Below are 23918 nucleotides of genomic sequence, written 5' to 3'. Positions count from 1 at the left end.
AGACTTATAAAGCACATATTAATGACTTATTCTGCATGACCTTATTCTACATCCCTTAATCCTATCCTTAAACTCTAAAAAAACTATCTTACTAACTAATAATAAGGATTAAATTCTGAGTTTATAGAGGCAAACTTTGTAATTAACATACTAAATTGTTACCAAATGCTAAACTCTCAATGAAACAGGAAGGTGCTTTAAAAAAAAAAAAAAAAAAAAAAAAAAGCTCAATAAGAGGAAACTTTTAATGCCCAACAGCAGACAAATTAGTTCAGAACTGCATTTTTTATATCAAATATAACATACAAACATGGAGATGTATCAATGCAGCCGAGAACGCTAGAGGGGGATAAACCGAGGTGAAGACAAAAGTAGAGAAAAGGGAGAAAAGAAGAAAACAGAATTAAAGCAGGGGGCAGATGAAAGGGCATTTATGTTATTTAAAGAGTGGTAGAAACTCACAGAACCCATCTGCGAGAAAGGACGGATAAAAAAAGGCGAAGGAAGGCCTGAAAAAAAAAAGGACAGGGTGTTGATTTTGCGTGATCTGAACATTAACACACAAACGGCCACATCTGTTGAAGAAGCCTTTCCTCTCTCTCATCCTCAGGCAATGTCAACTCGATTACCGCAGGGTTGAAAGAGACAAAGATCCATCCACATGACTCCTCATCCTTTTAGGCCCATCTGCAAAGCCAGGATGTAAGGCCAATCCTGCCTGAAGAAAATCAAACCCTTTTAGAGCGAAGACAGAAAAATGCCAGGGTCGCCATGCTTTTCACTGACGCTGAGCTCTTCCTAAATTACCTTAAGCATATTTGTGGCAAATAGGATTCCGCCTTCTGACCTCCAACATTGTCCGTCTTCGGCGTAAGGTCTTTCCTTATTTCGCCGTTTTTGTGAGGCATCTGTCTGAGTGCATCCTGTTCTATTTTTCTATACATGTTCTGTTCGGCTCTCATGTGGTGATTTAACACGCGCTCTCTGACTTTTTGTGAAGAAGAATATTAATAGCTATTTGCTCACAATCGGGACAAGAAAATGAGGGAAATATTTTTCATTATTTTTAACTCGTCAGAGTAGAATCCGTCACGCTGTAGAGCTGTAAAACTCTTGTACTTGGAAGTAAAAGCTCATTCATCTTGTACTCTCAGGTGTAGTCTGTATTCCTGCAGCACGTTTGCTTGTTTGCTTGCAGACTAGCAAAGCAGAAGCTACAAAATTACATATTTTCTTCATCTTGATTGGTATTCTCCTTTTAATTACAGTCCAATTATGTTTCCATGTTGATCCTTCTAAAAAAAATAAATAATAATACTACTCATTTCAGTAAAAATATTAGTTTCCAGGTTTGTTGTTTCTTGCAAGCGTGTCATTTCTGTCAGTGTTTATAGCGTTTGCATAGAAAAGCCTGCAGGGTTGACAGGAAGAGCTCTGTGGATGGTGTTAGCAACACGTCAGATGCCGACATGTCATGGCCAGCACATCGCCCCGCTGACCCTAAGGCTGTACAGCCACACTTGTGTCCTAACGCAGGCGTCTGTATACAAATATGAGTAAAATGAAATCTACCTTTTAGTACAGTATGTGCACTACCATTTGAAAATTTAGGGTCAGTAAGATTTCATAAGATTTTCAGACAGTTTTTTTTTTCTTTTATTCAGTATTTTTCTTTTTTTTAATTCAGCAAGGATGCATTAAATTGATGAAAAGTGACAGTAAAGGCACTCGTAATAATTATAATTATAATTTTATATATATATATATATATATATATATATATATATATATATATATATATATATATATATATATATATATATATATATATATATATAAAATAAATGCTGTTCTTTTGAATTTTACATTAAATGCTAAATAAAATTCTACAATAAATGTATCACATTTTCCACAAAAAGTAGTATAATATGCACAACTCTTTTCAACATTGTAAAGAAAAAAAAAAGAAAAAAATATTGAGCACCAAATAAGAATATTAGAATGATTTCTGAAGGACCATGTGACACTGGAGTAATTATGCTAAAATTCCAGCTTTGCCATCATATAAATAAAATACATTTTTAAATATATTAAAATAAAAAACTTTTGTTTGAAATTGTAATAATATTTCACAACATTACTGTATTTATTGTATTTATTGTATTTATTAGGGGTGAGAATCACAGGGTACCTCATGATACGATACACCATATATGGCTCACGATACGGATACAGCAATTCTGTGATAATCAATATAATCCTAGACAATCCTGTTTCTAATCCTATAAATCCTATCCAGACTTTGGACTTAAACATGGCAGGGGCATCTATTATTTTACTCACTGCTGTCCGCCATCCTATTCCTAGACTTATGTTCACATTTCCCTCATGTGTTGAGCGCCACCTCGAGGAGCCATGAAGTAGCGATGCTGGAAATCTATTTAGAGCGCCTCATTTTATGAATTAAAATATTGATATTTGTCGCTAGCATATCGATTCACGTACCGCGCAGAGGAGGACAACGATATATTGCCCTATTGATATTTTGTCGCACCCCTAGTATTTATGTGCTGTAGCATCAGTGATCAATAAGAGACTTTCAAAAAAATTCTATGAATAGTTCTACTAAAAAATGAATGGTCCATTTAAGATTATCAGCCGCTTTATCACGTTGCTAAGGATCTAATTACCCTCCTCCATCCCCAGCTCCACCTCTCGTCCACAGTCAGGACTTCGTAGTAGTTGTATACTTTATTGTCCTCGAAAGAAAATTTGCTGTCAATTTTTTTTTGCTGCATAGACATATAATAGACACAGAGACAAATATAAAAAAAGAACTTGGCATTCTGATATTCCTCTTCAAATCATAATATCAACCCTAGGGAGCTATTGCTGAGTTCCTTACCTTTTATCCATACTAGGCTGCAAGGATAGTCATGAGTTCTTGCCCAGAACAAAATAATTTCGCCAATCCAAACTTTATGCTAATTGTCGATCATCTTTGATGATAGTGGTCCTACCAGAAATATATTATATTGTGTTCCATGGAAGAAAGAAAGTCAGGTTTGGATCGACATGAGGGTGAGTAAATGATTACTTCATTGTATGGAAAACAGCAATGTGAACATCCTGCTAAACATCGCCTTTTGTGTTCTACAGAAGTAAGTCATAAAGGTTTAGAAAGACATAAGGGTGAATCATTGTCATGTCTTGGTGAACTTCTTCTAACTAAAATACACAAGACAATTATTTTTATTTATTTTTTATCTGAAATGAACGTCTAAAAAAATGTATTGATGTTCAGCAAGACCCTGAAAAAACAATATTGTAAAACTCAATTGCATGTCACAGGCTCAGACTTCCTCCCCTCGTGTTCATCTCCGCATCTACACATGAGTCTCTCATCTCTTTCCTCATCTCATCTTAAGCAGTCATCTCGTTCTCTCCCAGGTCACTCGGCAGCATCAATAGACATCATCATAAACACAAGCAATCGGAGCGCGAGCGTGGCAAATCTCTCCAACTCCCCCTACGCAAGGTCATCCTACAACCTGTCTTAGCACAAAATGAAGGTTGCAAGGAGAGTCTGGAGCTTTGAAGCTCTAGAACTCCATCCTGTAAGAGCAGCAGCACCCTCAGCTTGTTTCACATCTTAAATATGACAGGAAGGATGCCTTGAGAAAAAAAAAAGAAAAAAAAAATCACATTATAACTTCTGTGGATTGCAGGACGCAAACACTCGCATTCTTCTACCCCCTCATATATACGCACAGTCACTCCTGGCTCTCATCTCCTCAATCTTTGGTTTCAAAGGGATGGTATAAGGCAGAAGGACAGGGGGTTATGCATTAGTACTGGTCAGTGCTCAAAGAGACTCCATCATAAATAATAAAGGGTCTGTGAAGGACATCCAGACTCTAGTTACCAGCTACGCACTGCGCTTCGCATCGTACCAGACAAACACAAGATTGTCATTTTTCATCCAGCGATGACCACCCTCTCTACCCATATGATTAGCTGACGGCTTCAATTATCCCACGCGATGGAAGCAACACGCAGAGTGATGGTGGAGAATTTGTTTCAGGAATGTTTGCGAGGGAAAATTCGTCCATAGCTCAATGAGGACTTGCTGTACCATTTGTAAATATTTTTTTAAAATTCAGAATATTAAAGCCTAGCATATGGAATGAACATATTCTTTTCTTCAGAAAGCAATATGTGGGAAAGTGTGAAATGTAAGAGGACATTCGATTGAGGGTCAGTAACATTTAAAATAAATAATGCTTTTATTCAGCAAGGATGCATTCAATTGATCAAATGTAACAGTAATGTTACAAAAGATTTCTATTTCAAAAAAATGTTGAATATTGAACAAATACGGTTTCTATTATTTAGGAACACAACTGTTTTCAATAATGTTGATAATAAGAAAAGTTCTTGAGCACCAAATCAGCATATTAGAATGGTTTCTGAAGGATCATGTGACTAAACACTGGAGTAATGATGCTGAAAATTCACAAGAATAAATTAAGCAATGAATTATTATTTTTTTTATAGTTTTTACTGTATTTTGATCAAATACATATAGCATTAGTGAGCATTTTTTCTAAAACTTTTGAACAGTAGTCCACATGCAGCTCTGAGTTAATGATTTTGGTGCCACTGAACCAGCATATCCAATATCAACCTGATCAACTAACATGGTGCATAGAAAATGTGAAATTGAATTAAAAAAACAACAACAAAAAACGTTTAAGCAAAATTTCTCATTCATACAAAAACACTACTAAAACTCAAAACTATTAATTGGTTTGAGTAGAGCCAACTCAAATTAAACAAATCAGTTCAAACAAATTAACTTATGAGTATTTAGAATTTCCTTTTTCTTTTGAGTTCTCAAAACTGACACACTTTAAGCAATCTAAACTGTTTAATTCTTTTAAGTTTTTTACTTGTTGTTTCCTTTAATTTAGACTGACTTAAATCTAACTAAAACTGGGTTGGGATGTACAATTCACAGCATGCTTTGACTAGACACTCAAAATGGACAGTAAATGCCAAGGGGGAGTGTTAAATGTTTTGTTATGCTAGTTTAGAACAGTTTCTGTTGCTGATTTTATAGGCTGATCATGGTGACGAGTGGAGCATGAGCTTAGTTTGAGAACAAATATGTTAAATGTGAGTTCTATGCTAATGCTACCAAAGCATTGTTTAACCAATTAGCTGGCATTTATTAGAATTAGTTAGTTAAAGTTAGTCAACTACTAAACATTTAAGATAACATGATGTTTTTAAGTTAAATATGAATTAGCTTCCTCAAATATTTCAAGTTCAATTAGAATTAAATGTATGATTACAAGATAAAAATCTGCAAGTTCTGCTTAATTAAACTTTAAATTTCTTAACTTTATAAAATGTTGGCTTTACAGTGTAACTGGCCAAATCAAATAAAAAAGTGGAAAAAATTCTTTAAAAGTTATGAAGCCTGGTAGGGACACCAGCATACCATCATCTCACACTGGGAGCCAGAATCCAAAATGCATCTCTGATGTGAAAGATTTTTCCCAGAGCAATGTAGAGTATCACAACACGTAATCAAAGGGAATCATTTCAGCTCTTAATACTTTGTGGCCATGTTTTGTGTTATAGATTGTGAAATACGAACACCACCCAAAAATACAACATTTAACTAGGCTAAGAAACTCTCTCCATTCGATGCTGAGAGGCAGTTTGGAGATTGACTTTGAGCACGACACAAGAACCATTCACTTTAATCAGCAAATACTTGTGGAACAACCAAAAATATCTTCAAGCAGCTCTCTGTCCAATTGAGCAGAAAATGCCTTCCTCCATCCATTTCAAACTTTAGATGGAAGTGCCAATTAATTTCCCCTGTCCTTGCTGACCCAACCAGCAATGTTTCTAAAACAAAAGCGGACCTAGGATTGCTCCTGCCCAACCCCTGCAACTCCCCCTTTCCTGCTTGAATAGCATCTTATCTGTAGCCGCTGGCGGTACAGACGCATTAGCGAGTGGATTACACATGCTTGGTAGGCATGCATTAGGGAGATGGGGGCAGATCCTAGCTCAAAGCAGCCAACTAAAGGCCCAAGCCTGCCCTATAATGAGATCTAACTCCTGAGGAGAGGCACTCGGGGCTAGTGCGCTCTATTTAAAGAGGGCCAGCCTCATTTAAAAGACTGTGTCTGTGTCACTTTATTACTTAACCTGAGCGAGGCACATCAAGGCCCTTTTGCATTAGCACCAAACCCCCTCCTCCCTATTTTCAGCTAAGCTGATTACACAAACATAATGTGTGTGTTTTTTTATTTGGGAGGCCTTAGAGGGAGTATAAGAGGCTAAATGCATACACATATATGTGCACAAACAAGGCTGAAAAAGGACTAGGACAAGCAACTGTGTTCTGCTTGTGGCTATCCATTAAAATACACTAATTTATGGCTCCAGGTTGACTTTTAAACACTCAACGTTACTTTTAAATGACGATTGCTTGTCAAAAAACATCACTTCAGCTTAAAATACAATTTCCTGACACAAAATGTTGCGCGTTCCAGTTGAATGGAACATTCTTCACTTAAAGAACACTGCATTGAGTCATAAACCTTCTCCTCCTTCTCTTGTCTACAACAGATACATTTTCCTCTCAAACTCCCCCTCAATTACACAAATCAATACACATTTCTTTTATCTTTTCGTGCCTTTTTTTCCCCTCCCATTCTCTCCTCTGAAGGTGACCCCTGGGCTGGAACGTGTCCTCCATTTCGGCGGAATCGGTATAAGTGCTGGCCATTTGGCGTGGACGTTAAGTGTATGAAATGAGTGGCCCTGTCTCTCTCTGGTCCTCTCCTCCTGACAGGCTGATGATAGAAGCGTCACATCCTGGGCCTGAATAAAATGCAAACTGACAAGAGACGAGGCTTTGGTGGCTGAATATAATGCCGGATTGTGCCTCCGAGTGCCTTATTATCTTGTCTTGGGATGCTGGAGAGGAGGCGGGTCTCTTAGAAAAGAGTAGACAGCCACTGTACACACACACAGCCCATCGCCTATTCTGTGAGTAAGAGCGAAAAAACAGGAGTTTGGCCTCCTAACCACTGCTTTTGCAGCTAATGTACCTGACAGTAAATAGGAACGGGGTTGTTGGGGATGTTTGCCTGTGATAGCTGGAGTGAAACCTGGAGAAATTAGCTTCTTAAAAGGCGGAGGAGGTCGAAAAGCACTGGGAGTTGAAAGTGAGAGGGAGATGAAGGGGAAAGATGTTATTCTGGAGTCGACAGCTTTAAATTTAGTCATAATCTCATTCCGAACGACCGTAATGGTTTAAAGCAAACACGCGGTTGAGAGATAATCTGCGTCTTTTATCATAAAAGACCACCTGAGCAGGCCAGATGAATCGGTCAAGGATTTTCAAGTGCATTTTGAATTAAAAGCTGGATCATAAAAACATTTTATTACCAACTTTGTTTGTCTTAGTAGAAAATGTTTGAACAAAAAAAGCCTCTATATATATATATATATATATATATATATATATATATATATATATATATATATATATATATATATATATATATATATATATATATATATATATATATATATATATATATATAAAGGCCTTTTTCATCCTTGCCTCTAAATAGTGTAAAATAAAGCATAATTTCATTCAGTTGCTTTCAGTTTGTTCAGTCATCCATTTCACTCTTCTCCATTGTCCTTGCAACAAACTCCAATCATGCTTTCTTTGGAAGCTTCGGTGAAGTAAACATCTTGACAAAACCCACAGAACGTTCCCATCATATTCTCCATCTTTTCTCTCTGCGGCCCTTCATACTCCTGTAGAATGCCCCCCCCCCCCCCCCCCCCCCCCCCCCAACCCCTTTCATCATTTTAAAGCAAATGTCAAGGCCAGTCTTTTGTCGGCTGTCACACATATGTGTTTGTGAGGAAATTAGACTGCACATTTGTCCATACATGCACAAGTGATTCTTTGATGTGGCCTTTTATGCTGAATGTTTTATTGAAAAACATCTAGGCGACACTCTTGTTATCATCACCTACACTCAATCGGCGTTGAAAATCAGCTCAGCAATGGTATGAAAAGAAGCTTTTTAATTTTGTCATCTTCTTGGTCAGATCTTTTTAAACAGGCGATGCAAAGGCTCACTCAATGCAGCTGTGCTCGGGCTTATCAATTTGTCGGGCATCAATTGAGTTGCCAGACATATGTATTGCACTTCTATGACCTTTAAACATTCAGAACCTCCTCAGAGGGCAGCAGAAGATGATTTAATCAAACAATGTCTAGCCAAAGAAAATAAATCTCTTCAGCATAAATTGTCGTATGGAGCTGATGAGAAAAATGACAGCCTCTTAAAAACTGAAATTGTAATCATCTCGCATGTAGACGCAGATAATGGCTTCAAATCAAACTTAGTGTTTTTTTGTTTTGTTTTTTGTTTAACTTGTAACATAATTTTTGTTATGTATATATATATATATATATATATATATATATATATATATATATATATATATATATATATATATATATATATATATATATACATATAATTTTGACAAAAATAACAAATGCAACAAAAAAGACAATTAATTAAACAAATTAAATGAAAAAGTATCAAAGAACCACACCAAAGTAAAGTAGTACAAAATATCTTAATCTATACTTTTTTTTCCAAAGTGTTTCTAATTTTTTCTTCTCAATTCTTTCCACACAATATGACTATGACTATTATAACTAATGTCATGTATTTTTTGTGCTATTATATTATATATAACATCAAAGAATATATACAATATATATATATATATATATATAGGAGGGTATATATATATATATAAAATCAAAGATAAGCATACATATTTATATATTACATATATTTATTATTATTATTATTATATTAAATATATTTGACAAAAGCAACGAATACAATAAAAGGCAATTATACAAAAAAGTATCAAAGAAGCATACCAAAGTAAAATGACAGAATACCATAAACTGCGCTTCTTTTTCCTATTATTTCCTGTCTTTTCTTCTCAATTCTTTCTGTAACCATAGTACAATGACCTTTCAGAAATTTCACTGATGGGCAACTGTGCCCAAGGACAGATTCAGCCGTGCCGGTTTGCCCCGAGCAACCCCCTGGCACTGCCCACGGCCTCTGCCTGGTGTACCTCTCACGGGGCAAGAAAAGAGCAGGGGGTGCTCCATTTGGTGGCCTTAAAAAGAAAGGCCAATCTTTTTTTTAATAATGTTAAACCTAGGCTGACCACATACTAAAAAATGAAAAATGTATTGATTCAGTAAAAAAAGGCCTAAAAAAGAATGTGCCTGCCTCAAAATGTGCATGTTTGTGTAAGCATGCAAAAAAAGAGAAATTTTACAAAAAAGAATAGATTGACAGATAGACAATGAGCTGTAAAGCTGAGCGTAAAGAGAAAAAAGCATCAAGCAAACAAAAGCAGGTTTGATGCTTATTAAAGAAAATTGTAACACTGGCATTATGAAACAGTAACTGGGCTTTTCTTGCCTTGGGATATTCTAAAAAATTCATCAGACTGTCAGCGGGAACCACAGGACTGATCAGGGCCTGACAGAGAGGTTCGGACGGGATCAGACACAAACACCCCCCACCCTCCAACACCCCCCCACCCCAACTCCCAGAATCAAATCAGAAAAAAGACCCGCCGTGGTGACACACCATCACCGTGGTGACAGCCTACACTTCGCCCGCACGCAGTCCCGCTCCCAAATCCATTCTTTCCAAAAATTCAGTCTACCGCGTTCTAAAGTATACGCCCCATGCAAACACACACATACACTCTTGTTATGTGCGTTTGGTGCACATAAGGGGGTAGCTGATGTTTGATGTATAATTCATCTCAAAACACCAAGCAATATTCTTTATTCTGTTCTTTTAATGTCTAATGTAACACAGCTTCAGTGATAGCTCAAACCGGACTGTAATGAGGACCGAGTACCTGAGCCAGTTCATCAAAAGCAAGGTTATTAAAAAAGTAAAAACTATCTGAATTCAGAAATAATACTTCATAATTCATCATTACGATGATACACATTTAACCTGACATAATTTTTGTACATTAAATATATTTGCACTATGCAATATTCTATTAAAATTATATACTTCTGTAACAACCTACAGAGGATATTATGAATAAAAGTATGTATTTAAAACATTTACATAAATTAATAATTTGGAATGAATGTAGATATAAAAACTCCTCAAAATGTATTAAAAGTTTATTCTGATTTAGGAAAGTGGCAGAGGGTCCAAATCTATCATAATTAATATAAAACTATTAGTTCTAACAAAGAAAGCAATAGAAAAGCTCCCTACGGGCATCAGTCAGTCTAACTATGAACACAGACAAGAGGAAGATGCAGTCACAGCTACTGAATATCAAATCTGAATCAAAGAATCTAACCTGACTGTCTGATTTTACATCGTATCAACTGAAATAATACACTTTAAAAAATATTCATGTGATAAATTGCTAGGAAATACAGAAACGAATGCAAATAACAGCAGAACACGTTCAAGGCTGAGTGCAAAACACTTCTAAAGCCTGTAAGTGCTCCGAGGAGGTCACTTTACAGGCATAAAGAAGTTATTTTATGCTCCTTTTTATGCAAGTGCTCTTTTACATTTATTTGAAATATTTTAATGCATCTCTGAGAACTTGTTGACTCACTTTCATTGATGTAATTTTCTAATAAAAAGCATGTAACAAATGAGCTAGTGGTGGTGTGCACTTGTGATTGTTCTGTAATTAAAAGTGCATTCTTCAATAAGAATAAATAGTTTGTCCTCAATATAGTATTATCCAAATATATGAAATATACAAGCACAACAGAAAATAAGCTTTGCTTATAAAGTAGATTATAAAAGTGAAAAGAACAGACACATGCAAGAATAAAAAAAATGAAATTCTTGTATGGTGCGTGTTACTTTATAAAATGAAGGTGAATGTTTTCTTAGGGAAAAAGTAAAAGTGATGTTTGGAGTCTATGAGCTCAATAGCAGGATTTTGAACTAAGAAAATTGTAGGTTGCTTCTGAAAGAGGGTTTATGTGTTTCTGACTTCTATTCAAATTGAAAAATGAAATTCTGTCTGAAAGAAGCCAGCAGCAAGGTTACACGAGTCTTAAAGTGTATCAATAATTTTGTAAATTTGCCAATCACAGCAAACAGTCCATTAATGCATGCTGAATCCAGAGGGCTGGAAACGTCTTTTTACACACTTCATCATTGCTGAGCAGTTGAAGGATTCTAAAGGCCTTTTTCTTTAAAGCAAGGTCTGAGCAATCATCATGACTGCAAGGAACATCAAATTTTAACATAATACAGAAGAGCACACTATTTTAGGATGTTAATTAAATCCAACATGTTAAGATTTTTAAATATATTTTGTGTCAACGCTCATCAAATATGGCAAAATTCGATAACGTATGCTCAGTACTCGGAAAAGATAAAGCATAATTAAAGAGCCTGTTTAATTATCAAAAGAATGAATTTCATCTAGCATATTAACAGTTTTAAACTCCTGAAATAGATTTACACTGAAACAGAACTTTTCATATAATTATACATATACATAACAATACATACTTTTATTAGTAATAATTGTATAGTGACATATAATGACATAGTAATAAAATAATATTCACTGTATCAATTGATTTATTATTATTATTATTATTATTATTATTATTATTATTATTTTTATTATTATTATTATTATAACAACAACAACCCCACTCTTTTAAATGTCTGCAGCGTCTTATAAAGAGATTCAGGGTATAAGTTGCTCTCATCAAGACTATACAATTCAGTCTGCTTAGATTTGAACTCCTCATGAGGCAGTGGAGCCACAACAATCACATTTCTCTCCCTCAGGCCTCTTCACTTTCTCTCATTTTATCTTCAGCCTAAGCCGAGGAGATCTCAAATGTGAAGAAATGTCACCCTGTATGACAGATGAGTGTGTGTGTGTGTGTGTTTGTGTGTGTGTGTGCATGTACGTGTACATTATATGTCTCCTGTTGCCTATTTGCCCCAGATTCTGTCACATTTTTCTGCTTTATGAACACCAACAAAAAAACTGGTCCCCACATACCGCATGGCTGCACCCCACCAGCGTCACAGGAAAAGGACACTTCCACCACAAGCTTTCCACAGTGGAAATTTGACAGATCGGCAGTTAAAACGCATTGTGAAATGGAAATATCAACAAATCAAATACACGGAGTAAACTTGAAGGACAACTTCATTTGGACTTTCTAAACATTTACACTGATAAAGAGACATAATTCGAGGTCAAACAAAAACGAATTAGAGGCACAAAAATCAATACACTTGAACCACAACTTTCACATGCTCTGTTCCAGCACTTTCTACCACAGCATCTCGCAGACACAAACAAACAAACACACTCGCCGGTGTTAAGTTCCCCTGCGCATGACCCCGGGTGTCAGTCACCATAATAAGGACGATGAAGGCTGGACTCACCATACATCTTCTCTTCCGAGTCTGTGTCAGCTGACAGAAGCAAGGGCTCTTCGTTGAGCTCGCTGTCCGGGCTGGCCGCTTTGTCGTCATCCCGCAGCTCGCAGGCGTCCATATCGGCACGCAGGGGGAGCAGCGGTTTGCTCAGCTGCCCTGTGATCATCGGATCCTGGAGGCGAGTGGAGAAAGGACCAGGTCGGGATGACAATGAAGGGGAGGGGGGGAAGGCAAAAGAAGTGATGTTAGCTTTGGTGCGCACTGGTTCACTCTCTGTGGGTCTCACGCACACACATGTCCGCTCATTTCCTCGCTTTCTATCTCTCTCTCTCTTTGCTTTCTGAAACTCACCACCTCTTCTAACACTCTCAGAGGTAGCGCTTGCTCTCTCTCTCTCTCTCTCTCTCTCTCTGTTTTCTGACGGTACTCTGGCTGTTGCTGCTGGTTGTAGTGCTGAAGAGCTCTTGTGAATGACAGAAATTTGAAAAGATTTTAGTTAAAAATGCTCCACTTGTCAAATGACTCATTTTCACAAGTATCACCCAAGAGCCATCAGCATTAAAATAGAACACTTAAGTTACATATAAATGTGCCACATTTGTTAAGCAAAAAAAGTGTTTGGTTTTAATTAACAAAAAGTTTTTGCACTTAACAGTAAGAATGCAAATGAGAATTTAAAAAAATATATTGTTCATCAAGAAAGAAAGAATATATATATATATATATATATATATATATATATATATATATATATATATATATATATATATATATATATATATATATATTTGAGAAAGAATCAAACACTTCAGTGAGAATGTAATAGCCTACTTCAGTTGACTTTGATTTACATTTTCTCTTTTGAAAATGTAATTGAGAGCAATTTTATGATGTTTTATTTTAAGAATGAACTCTACAGTTCTTTTGAAGAACTATTCGTTAAAGCACACAATCAACTAAATTATTTAAATCCAATAAAGACTATTTAGGTAAAAAGTTCAATAAATACATACAATAAATATAGTTTGAATCAATAGATAGAAGCAAGAAAAAAGTTCTAGTACAACATGAAACTTACCAGAAAGGTGCTTCCAGATTAAAGAGAAAGATAGTTGAATTGTTACGCTCCAAAAATCTTAATTTGCTAAAATCCAAGAGCAGTTAGAGCATGCCAGAGTGTGATGCAAGATCAGTGCATGCTTGTCACAAAGCCCAAAAACCAGAGTGGATAACACAGATACATCAAGTGAGCACTGCTGGTGCAAGCCTGGGATTGCCTCTGGAGACTTGCTCGAGATGTCACCTCCACTCTCTCTCTCTCTCTCTCTCTCTCTCTCTCTCTCTCTCTCTCTCTCTCTCTCTCTCTCTCTCTCTCTCTCTCTCTCTCTCTCTCTCTCTCTCTCTCTCTCTCTCTCTCTCTCTCTCTCTCTCTCTCTCTCTCGCGCGCGCGCGCTTCAGAAGTACCTCCCCCCACACCTTCTGACGGTAAGACGCACAAACAAATGTGTAAATATGGGGAGGGCAAAAAAAGCTGCTTTTTATGCTTCCTTATTTATTGTCGTTTCTGCCCAAATGAGTCTAAGATGGGGGCCAGATGACCAGTTCGGATCGAGCCTCGCAGGGAAAGGAGGAAATCAAACGCCATCACGGGGCTTCTGCCCCCCTTTATTCTGCCCCACCTCTTATCCTCGTCCTCAGGAGGGTCGATGAATGGCAGCCCGTGGGGCCTCCGTTAATGTGCTTATCAGATGGAGTGCATGAGAGTTTGATATGACACATGATAATCTATGAAAATGTTAATCAATGGGAATAGTTTAAGCTGTCATATGCGGTGCGGCCTGCTTGGTCAATACTCATATGCTTTGCAACAATGTCTCTTGTCATCGCTTCACTGGAGTTATTCTCCGTGCACTTATGCATAAGCGACTCCCCAACGCATCGATGTGCCCCTCTATCTCGGAACGCCGCTGAACGAAGGAGCCTCTAACACTGCATTCATTTAAGACACAACATCCATCCATCCCTCCCTCCTCCCATCCCTTCTCTCCCCTTTGAGCTGCCTGATAGGTCCAGTGGAGGGCAAAATTAATACCTAATTGAATTGTGAAGTCATCAAAATAATCAATACTTTTTTATTATTTATTCTTTACAGTCTGTTGACTGAACGAGAGCTGAGAGAGAGAGAGAGAGAGAGAGAGAGAGAGAGAGAGAGAGAGAGAGAGAGAGAGAGAGAGAGAGAGAGAGAGAGAGAGAGAGAGAGAGAGAGAGAGAGAGAGAGAGAGAGAGAGAGAAACAGGGGGACAGGCCTGAGAGGATGCAATACAATGTAATTTTCACCACGGGCTGCTGGAGATAAGAGGGCACAATAAAACAAAAGGAAAAATTACAAGAAAAATAATAAGGGAAGAGAGAATGGGAATTTCTCCACAAGTTATAACCAGATTTTGACATTTTTTGGAAGAAAGTGCTTGTTTTCACCCCGATTGGTTGCCAGGGTGATTCTACATAGTTGCTAAGGTGTGTAGGGTCTAGATGATTGGTAAGGTGGGTCTTAGTCAAAAGTATGTTTTTTTTTAATAAATTATATTTTATTTAGAAAGCACACACAAATTGTTCTTTTGAACTTTCTATTCATCATATAATACTGGGGGCCCCATAATATAAAACTGGGGTAAAACTGTTTACACAAAAATATTAGGCAGCACAACTGTTTTCAACATTTTAAATTCTAACAATATTTCACAATACTTCTGTTTTTACTGTACTTTATTTATCAAAATGCCTCAGCATTTAAGAGATTTCTTTTGAAAACATTAAAACATTCTTACCAAACATTTGAATGGTAGTGTAATTTAAAATTGTATTTTAAATATTTATCATTGTTTTTGTCCATTATTTGCTGGTGCCCGAATAAGTAAAATTAAGCGAACTAACACAGCTTTTTTATAATAAAATAATCCATTTCATTTCATAACATCAAAGTCCTGCCTTCTCTCGCTCTCTCCTTTTTTCGTGCTCTCTTCCTCACAGTTAATTACACTAATGAAACAGGGGCTCCCAGGGCAATTCTTCGTGCCAAAGAGCATATGTGAAGGGACCTGGGGAGTGTGTGCGCGTGTCAATGTGTGTGTACTCTATGCGTGTGTGTTTGGGATCGCCTTACTCCCTCTCGGCCACACAAGAGGAGAAACAAGAAAAAGCACTCGAGCCCCTCTCCCTCTCTCTCTCATTTTGCCTACTCTGAGGGTCATTTCTGACCCTTTGTCTCATAAGATGCTAATTGCTAATGGCCTTAGCTGCCAGGGTCTCTGCCATCCCCTGGGGCCACAAAAAAGGTCTTAGAATGGTCCAAAGACCCATGAATAGTCTTCTGATCACACATGCCATTTGCTGAGCAATGTTTCCCTATATCTTTCTTCTTTGTTTTCTCATTCGCATAATTATCAGTAAAAATATAAAAATGTGCTTGTTTCATTCCATAAAATACAAAATATAACATTAAAAATAAACGAAATGGTTAAAATATTAATGGAAACAGTATTAATTACATAATATTTAAATGTGACCAATGTTTCTGAATGATTGTCTGGTATAGCACTCTAGTTAAATCCTTTATATAATGCATAACATTTTTGAACTCCCCTTATGCACTGTATGGAGTAATTAGTTATAATACTTTATAATACTTCTGTTACACATTTAAAATGCATGATAAACAACCAGTTTCAGATGTAACAAGGAATCAGCAAATATTATAATGCATATTTTACTTTGATTACAAAAGATATAATGCATTATTTATAATGCATTATAAGTAAAGGTAAGTTAAGTAAACTGTTTTTAAGTTAACTGTTACCGATTTGTTTTGATCAATTAATATAAAGTTTACGCATGGTTTCACAGACGGGGCTTAGATTAAGCCAGCAAGTAATTAGGACATTTAAGTAGCTTTTTAAAACATGTCTTGAAATAGTAAAAAAAAAAAAAAAAACATTAATAGTGTGACCTCTTGAGACAAAACAATGGCATTGACGTATATTAAAGGGTTAGTTCACCCGAAAATGAAATTGATGTCATTAATGACTCACCCTAATGTCGCTCCACACCCGTAAGACCTCCGTTCATTTTCAGAACACAGTTTAAGATATTTTATATTTAGTCCCAGAGCATATGCAGTCTATGCACACTGTGCTGTCCATGCCCAGAAAGCTAATAAAAACATCATCAAAGTAGTCCATATGTGACATCAGTTGATTGATTAGAATCTCTTGAAGCATCAAAAAAACATTTTGGTCCAAAAATAACAAAAACTATGATTTTATTCAGCATCAGTCTTCTCTTCCGCGTTTGTTTTCAAACCTCAAATAAAGATTCAAACGTCCATGAATCAGTGACTCGGATCGCCAATGTCACGTGATTTCAGCAGTTTGGCAGTTTGACACGTGATCCAAACTGCTGAAATCACGTGACATTGGCGATCCGAATAATTGATCAGAGGTCTTACAGGTGTGGAACAACATTAGGGTGAGTCATTAATGAGATCAATTTCATTTTGGGGTGAACTAACCCTTTAAGATAGGTCAAGACAAGTTTCTTTTAGTGGCCCCACTTTATATTAGGTGGCCTTAAGTACTATGTACTTACATCAAAAAATAAGTACAATGTACTTAATGTGTACAAATTGTATTGCAAAACACTTTTGCTGATATTGAGGTGGGATACGGGTAGAGTTAGGGACAGGTGTGGTGGTGTGGGTCAGTTTAAGGGTAGGGTTAGGTGTAAGGGAAGTGCCAACTATGTAACTACAAATGTAACTACAGAAATTAATAACAGACGTAATTACATGCAGGTATTTTTTAAAATGTCAGTACAATGTAAAAACATGTATGTACACAATAAGTGCATTGTATCAAATGATTAACTACAATGTTAGTACATAGTAGTTAAGGCCACCTAATATAAAGTGGGTCCCTTTTAGTTAAGACAGCTCAAACATGCATTTTACTCTGGGACTAGGTTTAAGCCATGTCTGTGAAACCAGGCAAAGTATATTATATTCCTTTCATGTTGTAATATTAAACACTAAAGGCCCAATGGAATACTAAAGAGCAAATGTCAAATGTCCTGATTCTTATATATATATATATATATATATATATATATATATATATATATATATATATATATATATATATATATATATATATATATATTAGACACTAATGTAAAGATTTAAGTGAGCAATAATTACCATAAATATAATTATGCCTAACTAATTAAATTTATTTGTTACATGATTCATGTGTGACTTGTAAATGATTTTTGCTTAGATGGAGTTTACGGGAAAAGCAGCTGCAAATCCTTTGAGCTCTGTATAAACTCCTTCAGACCTGGCTTTTGCTTTTGTGTTAAAGGTCTGTCTCCCCCATAGGGCTGGAAACGTATCACCTCTTTCTGTAGGCCAAAAGAATCCTTCAGAGACCCTAAAAGATACCTTTTCTCAAATATAGCCTACCATACAAACACATTTTATGTTTTACATTACTAAATCAGTACTTAAAAGATCATCTGGAAAACCAAGTGTTTTCTGATTTAAAAAAAAGATATATTCTCATAATAAAGTACTGTAAAATACGATTCAAATAGTGCTGCAACAACTAATCAATAAAATCGATAATGTACATAATCGACAACAAAATTGATTATAGATTAATTATGTCTGGATACTACATGCGCAGAACACATTGCCACTCACATCACTTTACAGCAGTGAATAACGTATTTCTATGGACAAAACACATCTGGAAAACAAGACGCAGAGTGAGCTGCTTCATAAAAAGTGCAAAATCCAAGTTGTCCTAAACATGAAAACTTTTTATATCAAGTGCTTTAAACAAAAGTATATGTAGTTTAACGTGGCTTGCCGTGTCATGTGCTTTTGACGTGTGCTCTCTAATGCATTCCAGATGCATTTTACTTGCATACAGTTATACCTTATCTGTAAATCTTCACAAGATTATTTACATTTTGCAAATTGCTGCCATAATTCTGACTAAAATACAAATGTTTCTAAAATGTTTCCTTTAAACAATGCAGGTTTGAATTTCTACATGTAACAAGTAATTGCATTTTTAAAAAGAGTAACTTTAAAAGGATTATTGTAATGCAGTATAAACTGAATATAATGTTTCGATGAGTGAATGTGTCCGTTCCTCATACCAATTAAAGGGTTAGTTCACCCAAAAATGAAATTTCTTTCATTAATGACTCACCCCAGTGTCGTTCCTGTCACAGACACACCAGGCTCCCACGTCACAGACACACAGCGCACGCTTTCACCGGAATACTAATCACTCACACCTGCAACCCATCATCACCCCAATCACCCACAGTATAAGAATCACACACGCAGTATTTGTCCGGTTTCCTTTGAGAAAGGTACTAACCTCTTCTGCTTACCTCAAGGAATCCCTCGATGATACTTACCTGTCTCCAGTGTCTTCTCCCCAGTCTCCAGCGATCTCCAGTGTCCAGCGTGTGTGTGTTTAGTGTTCTCCATCGTTCCTCTCCTGCAACTACTCCTACGATCTCCAAGTGCGCCCTGAGAATCAAAGACCCGATCCATCACCAGCATATCTACACTCCGTCATTACTCTACTGGTTGCTCAATAAACCTGAATAACTCCCCATCTTGTCTCCATAGAATCTGTACCATAACAGTTCCACATCTGTAAGACCTCTGTTCATCCTCGGAACACAGTTTGAGATATTTTAGATTTAGTCCGAGGACTAAATCTAAAATATCTTAAACTGTGTTCCGAGGATGAACAGAGGTCTTACGGGTGTGGAACGGCATTGGGGTGAGTCATCAGTGAAAAAAAAAATCTTTTTTGGGTGAACTAACCCTTTAACATTAAAGGGATAGTTCATCCAAAAATGAAATTGTAATTAATTGCTTACCCTCATGTCGTTCGACACCTGTAAGACCTTTGCTCATCTTCGAAACACAAATTAAGTTAATTTTGTTGAAATCCGATGGCTCAGAAAGGCCTCCACTCTCATTTCCTCTCTCAAGACCCATAAAAGGCACTAAAGACGTTGTTGCCAAGTTCATCTCACTACAGTAGTACAGAGCAAAAACAAAACAAAAAACAAATAACGACATATGTAGCAAAAAACCACTTCGTAAGATTTGAACTGTTATGAATCAGTGTATCGAAATCAGCAGTTCGGATTGCCAGAGTCACATGATTTCAGCAGTTTGGCGGTTTGAAACGCGATCCGAATCAAGACTCGATACACGGATTCATGTGAAAGCAGGAAGCAGTGTTTTGAAACAGGCCATCACTATACAGTATAAGTCATTATTTAGGGTCAGGAAAATCAGACCGTTCCTTACAGAGCATGCAACACAGCCCTGGTAATTTCTAGACTTGACTGTTGCAATGCGCTTCTGGCTGGACTTCCATCTTGTGCAATCAAACCGCTGCAAATGATCCAGAACGCTGCGGAACGTCTTGTCTTCAATGAGCGCAAAATGGCTCATGTCACACCTCTCTTCATCTCTCTGCATTGGCTACCACTCGCTGCCCAGATCAAATTCAAAGCTCTGACTCTTGCTTATGGATCCACCACAAGCTCAGCACCCGCATACTTCGACTCACTCCTACGAGTCTACACCCCCACCAGAAGCCTTCGCTCAGCTAACGAGCGGAGGCTTGTGGTACCATCACAGAGAGGCATGAAATCCCTCTCCAGAACTTTTTCATTCATTGTTCCTGGTTGGTGGAACCATCTTCCGTCCTCCATACGCACGACAGAATCACTCGCTTCATTAAAAAAACAGGTAAAAACTCATCTCTTCCATGAGCAACAATCTTATCATAAAAAAAAATGAAATAAAATAAAAACTCTAAACTTTTCCTCCTCTATTTTTCTTTTCTTCTTCCCTTTTTCTGGTTGTTGCTACTCTGAGTAGTATACAAATCTTGGTATTTAGGGCACTTTTTGCGTTTCTTTGCTTCTTCTTGACAGATCGCTTCCTGTACTCCTGAGTTGTAAGTCGTGTTGGATAAAAGCGTCGGCTAAATGCATCAATGTAAAATGTAGGGGTTTTTTTGTGCACAAAAACTATTCTCAATGCTTCATAAAATAATCGTAGAACCGCTATAGTGAGATGGACTTTGTAACAATGTCTTCAGTGCCTTGGGTCTTGAGAGAGGAAATTACATTGTGGCCAATGGAGGCCTTACTGAGCAATCAGATTTCAACAAAAATATCTTCATTTGTGTTCCAAAGATTAACAAAGGTCTTAAGGGTGTTGAACGACATTAGGGTAAGTAATTAATGACAGCATTTTTATTTTTGGGTGAACTAACCCTTTAAGTATGAGCTTTTGCTTATTATTATTTATTCATTTAGTTTGTTACGCAATGTATAGCATAGCCTATTGTACATAGGTCAATTCACTATAGCTGTCAAATTGAACATGATTTGGAAGGAAACATTAAGAAGGATGTGGATTCAATGTTTTTGCACTCATTGGCTAAGATTTGTGCTTGTCAATTTACTGGTGTTTGCTCCATTATTTTCCACCCCCAAAAAAACGTCTTAAACCAGACTCTAACTGGCAGATTGCATTGGTAATTATTTAATTGATCCGGCTGCATCTGTGTTCATTAATTAGAACTTTCCACTCCCATCTGCGCTTTTATGGAATTTGCTATTTAGTAAATCTGGCCCTTAAGATGAATAATCCTTATTGTTATTATAGTTTCTTCAATTGCTTTCATGCTAGTTAAAGGATTAACCTTTGTCTTGGTTTATTTAATCAGGGGCAAAACACATTAATAATTCATGGGGGAAAAAACTGCAAGCCTACCCTACTACAATCTCTTCAAATACTCACAATTTTTATTTGACAGCAACCACTTTTTCAACTTAATGCTGTTTTTCTAGATATGCCAATAATGACAAAGACTATCTAGTCCTTGTATTTCCCCATCTATATTTTACATAATATTTAAGATCAATTAATTTACATAAGTGCACTAAATCGCTTTACACTCGTACAATTGAAATATTTATGTATAATGACCCCTAATTGATTTTTATTTCCAGGAAAATTGATGCATGGCTGAATTTACGGTGCATTTGTTAGAGTAACAGCCGGCGTCTTTGTGATGCTGCTCAGATGAATCTACTTAATTGACTAGGATCAGAGAACAGTGAGAAAATGTGTCATAGCCTATCAAAGATGAGTGCTAGAGAAAGCTCTGATGCTTCAGACACTATCAGGCCCCCCTCAGATAAATATAAAGAGTCATTGATTGTTCAGGAGGTTGAGTTTGTGTGCATGTGGGGTTTTTTTCTACTACTTTTTTTTTTTTTTTTTTTTTGCTACATCGATCTCACATCTGACCTTATGGTGCATCAAAGCCTACAGGAGCTAATCTGGCCTCTGCATTATGACCTGAGTACAGAAAGATAGCATTCAAGATGGAAGGGGGTGAAAGACACAGAGAATACAGAGAAGCTATCTGGAGGATGTGGAATTCACACGGAAGTGTTAGTGAGATAAGTGTTTAAGAGATTAAAAAGAAAAAGTCAAATACTCACATAAAAAGCATCTACTCAAAGGCCTTCATCAGCATGCTTTCTTGGTCAGTCACTGATGGTAACATTGTCTGGATTCTCATTGGCTGCCGGGCAGGGCAGGTCTCAGGGCCTGTCTGTTGTCTGACACTGACAAATAGTTTTTAATACCTTGAATTTCCAGCATCTTCTGCCCAGCATGTAGCCTATAGTGGACAACCAATATCAGAGTGTATGCATACTCTCAGTTGCATGGATATTACGAATTAGTGGTAAAGTTTGGGAATTATGCATGACCACAAGACACTATTCAGGCTGGGCATTAACAGATTTTATGTATATATTTAATTAAATAATGATTCTATTTGTTTTCTATATATAAACAGGGTTCATAAATATTATTACTATAATATTAAAAGTCAAAATGAACAAAGTGGTTTGGTTCCCTGAAGGAGGGAACGAAGACATTATGTCTAAATGGGACTTGGGAGCCCAATCACCATCGAGTGGTAACAAAACAAGCCAATGCACATACAGGGTATATAAGGCCCTCTCATTCGTGCTGAGGAGCTGAGACCAAGACACGAGTCCTGGCCATAACATTGGGAAACACTGGGGAAGCGTGCTGAGTACAGATGGAAAGGGACACTACGGAGGCCACATCCTGCTCATAGGGATGTAACATGTAGATATAATCATATGGGCTGACTTATGGGGCAGTGATACTTTTGGAAAATCTCTGTGGTAGGACCTGCCTAGACAGGGATGGAACCATTACCAACACAGCGATGGGGCAAGGTGGAATCTGCCCAAGAAAGGACACAGGTTTTATAGACAGGGAAACCATACCATTGAAAAATACACATATAGGATCACCAACTATAAACAGTAACACTTTATTTTAAGGTTCAGTTATTAACTATTAACGAGTTGCTTATTAGTATGCATATTACCAGGATATTGGCTGTATATTAGTACTTATAAAGCACATATTAATGCCTTATTCTGCATCCCTTAATCCTACCAAATACCTAAACTTAAATGCTACAAAAACTACCTTACTAACTATTAATAAACAGTAAATTAGGAGTTTATTGAGGCAACAGTCGTAGTTAATAGTGAATATGTGTTCCAGATACTAAAGTGTTACCTCATAACCTATGGAGCATCTTGCCCAGCACATGGGTTGATCAACTGGGCATGCATCTCGAGTACTGGGCCTGGCATCGGACACCTCCGCCGAGTCTGACTGCCCAGGGATGCTCAGAGGAACTCAAGTGGCACTGCAAAAGAGACACTGAGCCAGTCTTCCGGCGCATTACCTGTTTGTACCCAACACACGGGAATAAACTGGTTCCATCTGGAGATTGTAGAATCCCGCAAAGGTATTAGGTGTCACCCAGCCCACAGCTCTGGAAATGTCTGCCAGAGAGGCACTGTGCGCTAACCCCCAGGATGAGGCAATACTCAGAGTGGAGTGGCTCAAAACCCGTCTTCGGCGCAATAATTCCGATCTTTCATGTATTCATACTCTTGTGTAATTGACGCCCCATCCTGAATAAATCTGTCTCTTCCGTGATACCCTGAAAATTTTGAATAATCCGATCTAATATGATTTCCGACCTGTAAGGTTGCCAGAATAATAATCTTACACGGTGTGTTAATAGGCCAGAGGAGAACTGGCACCCCGACTGAGTCTGGTTTCTCCCAAGGTTTATTTTTCTCCATCACGCCCTGATGGAGTTTTGGTTCCTTGCC

General features: G+C 37.1%; 1 protein-coding gene across 5 annotated transcripts in view; it reads right to left on the bottom strand.

Moving 5' to 3' along the window:
* pou6f2 (POU class 6 homeobox 2) overlaps positions 1–23918 on the bottom strand; it is a 174720-nt gene that overhangs the window by 128316 nt on the left and 22486 nt on the right. For 3 of the 5 annotated variants that reach the window (XM_067434798.1, XM_067434801.1, XM_067434800.1), the window contains exon 2: positions 12573–12738. In XM_067434798.1, coding sequence (XP_067290899.1) covers positions 12573–12738 — 166 coding nt within the window. Of the gene's footprint in view, positions 1–12572; positions 12739–12917; positions 13030–13644; positions 14615–18838; positions 18870–23918 lie in introns of those variants that run through there. The other 2 variants (XM_067434803.1, XM_067434799.1) reach the window with 2 other exon arrangements.

The sequence above is a fragment of the Pseudorasbora parva genome, chromosome 24, assembly GCF_024679245.1.
Source record: "Pseudorasbora parva isolate DD20220531a chromosome 24, ASM2467924v1, whole genome shotgun sequence".
In the NCBI taxonomy this organism is placed as follows: Eukaryota; Metazoa; Chordata; class Actinopteri; order Cypriniformes; family Gobionidae; genus Pseudorasbora; species Pseudorasbora parva.
This window is presented reverse-complemented; position numbering and strand designations above follow the sequence as displayed.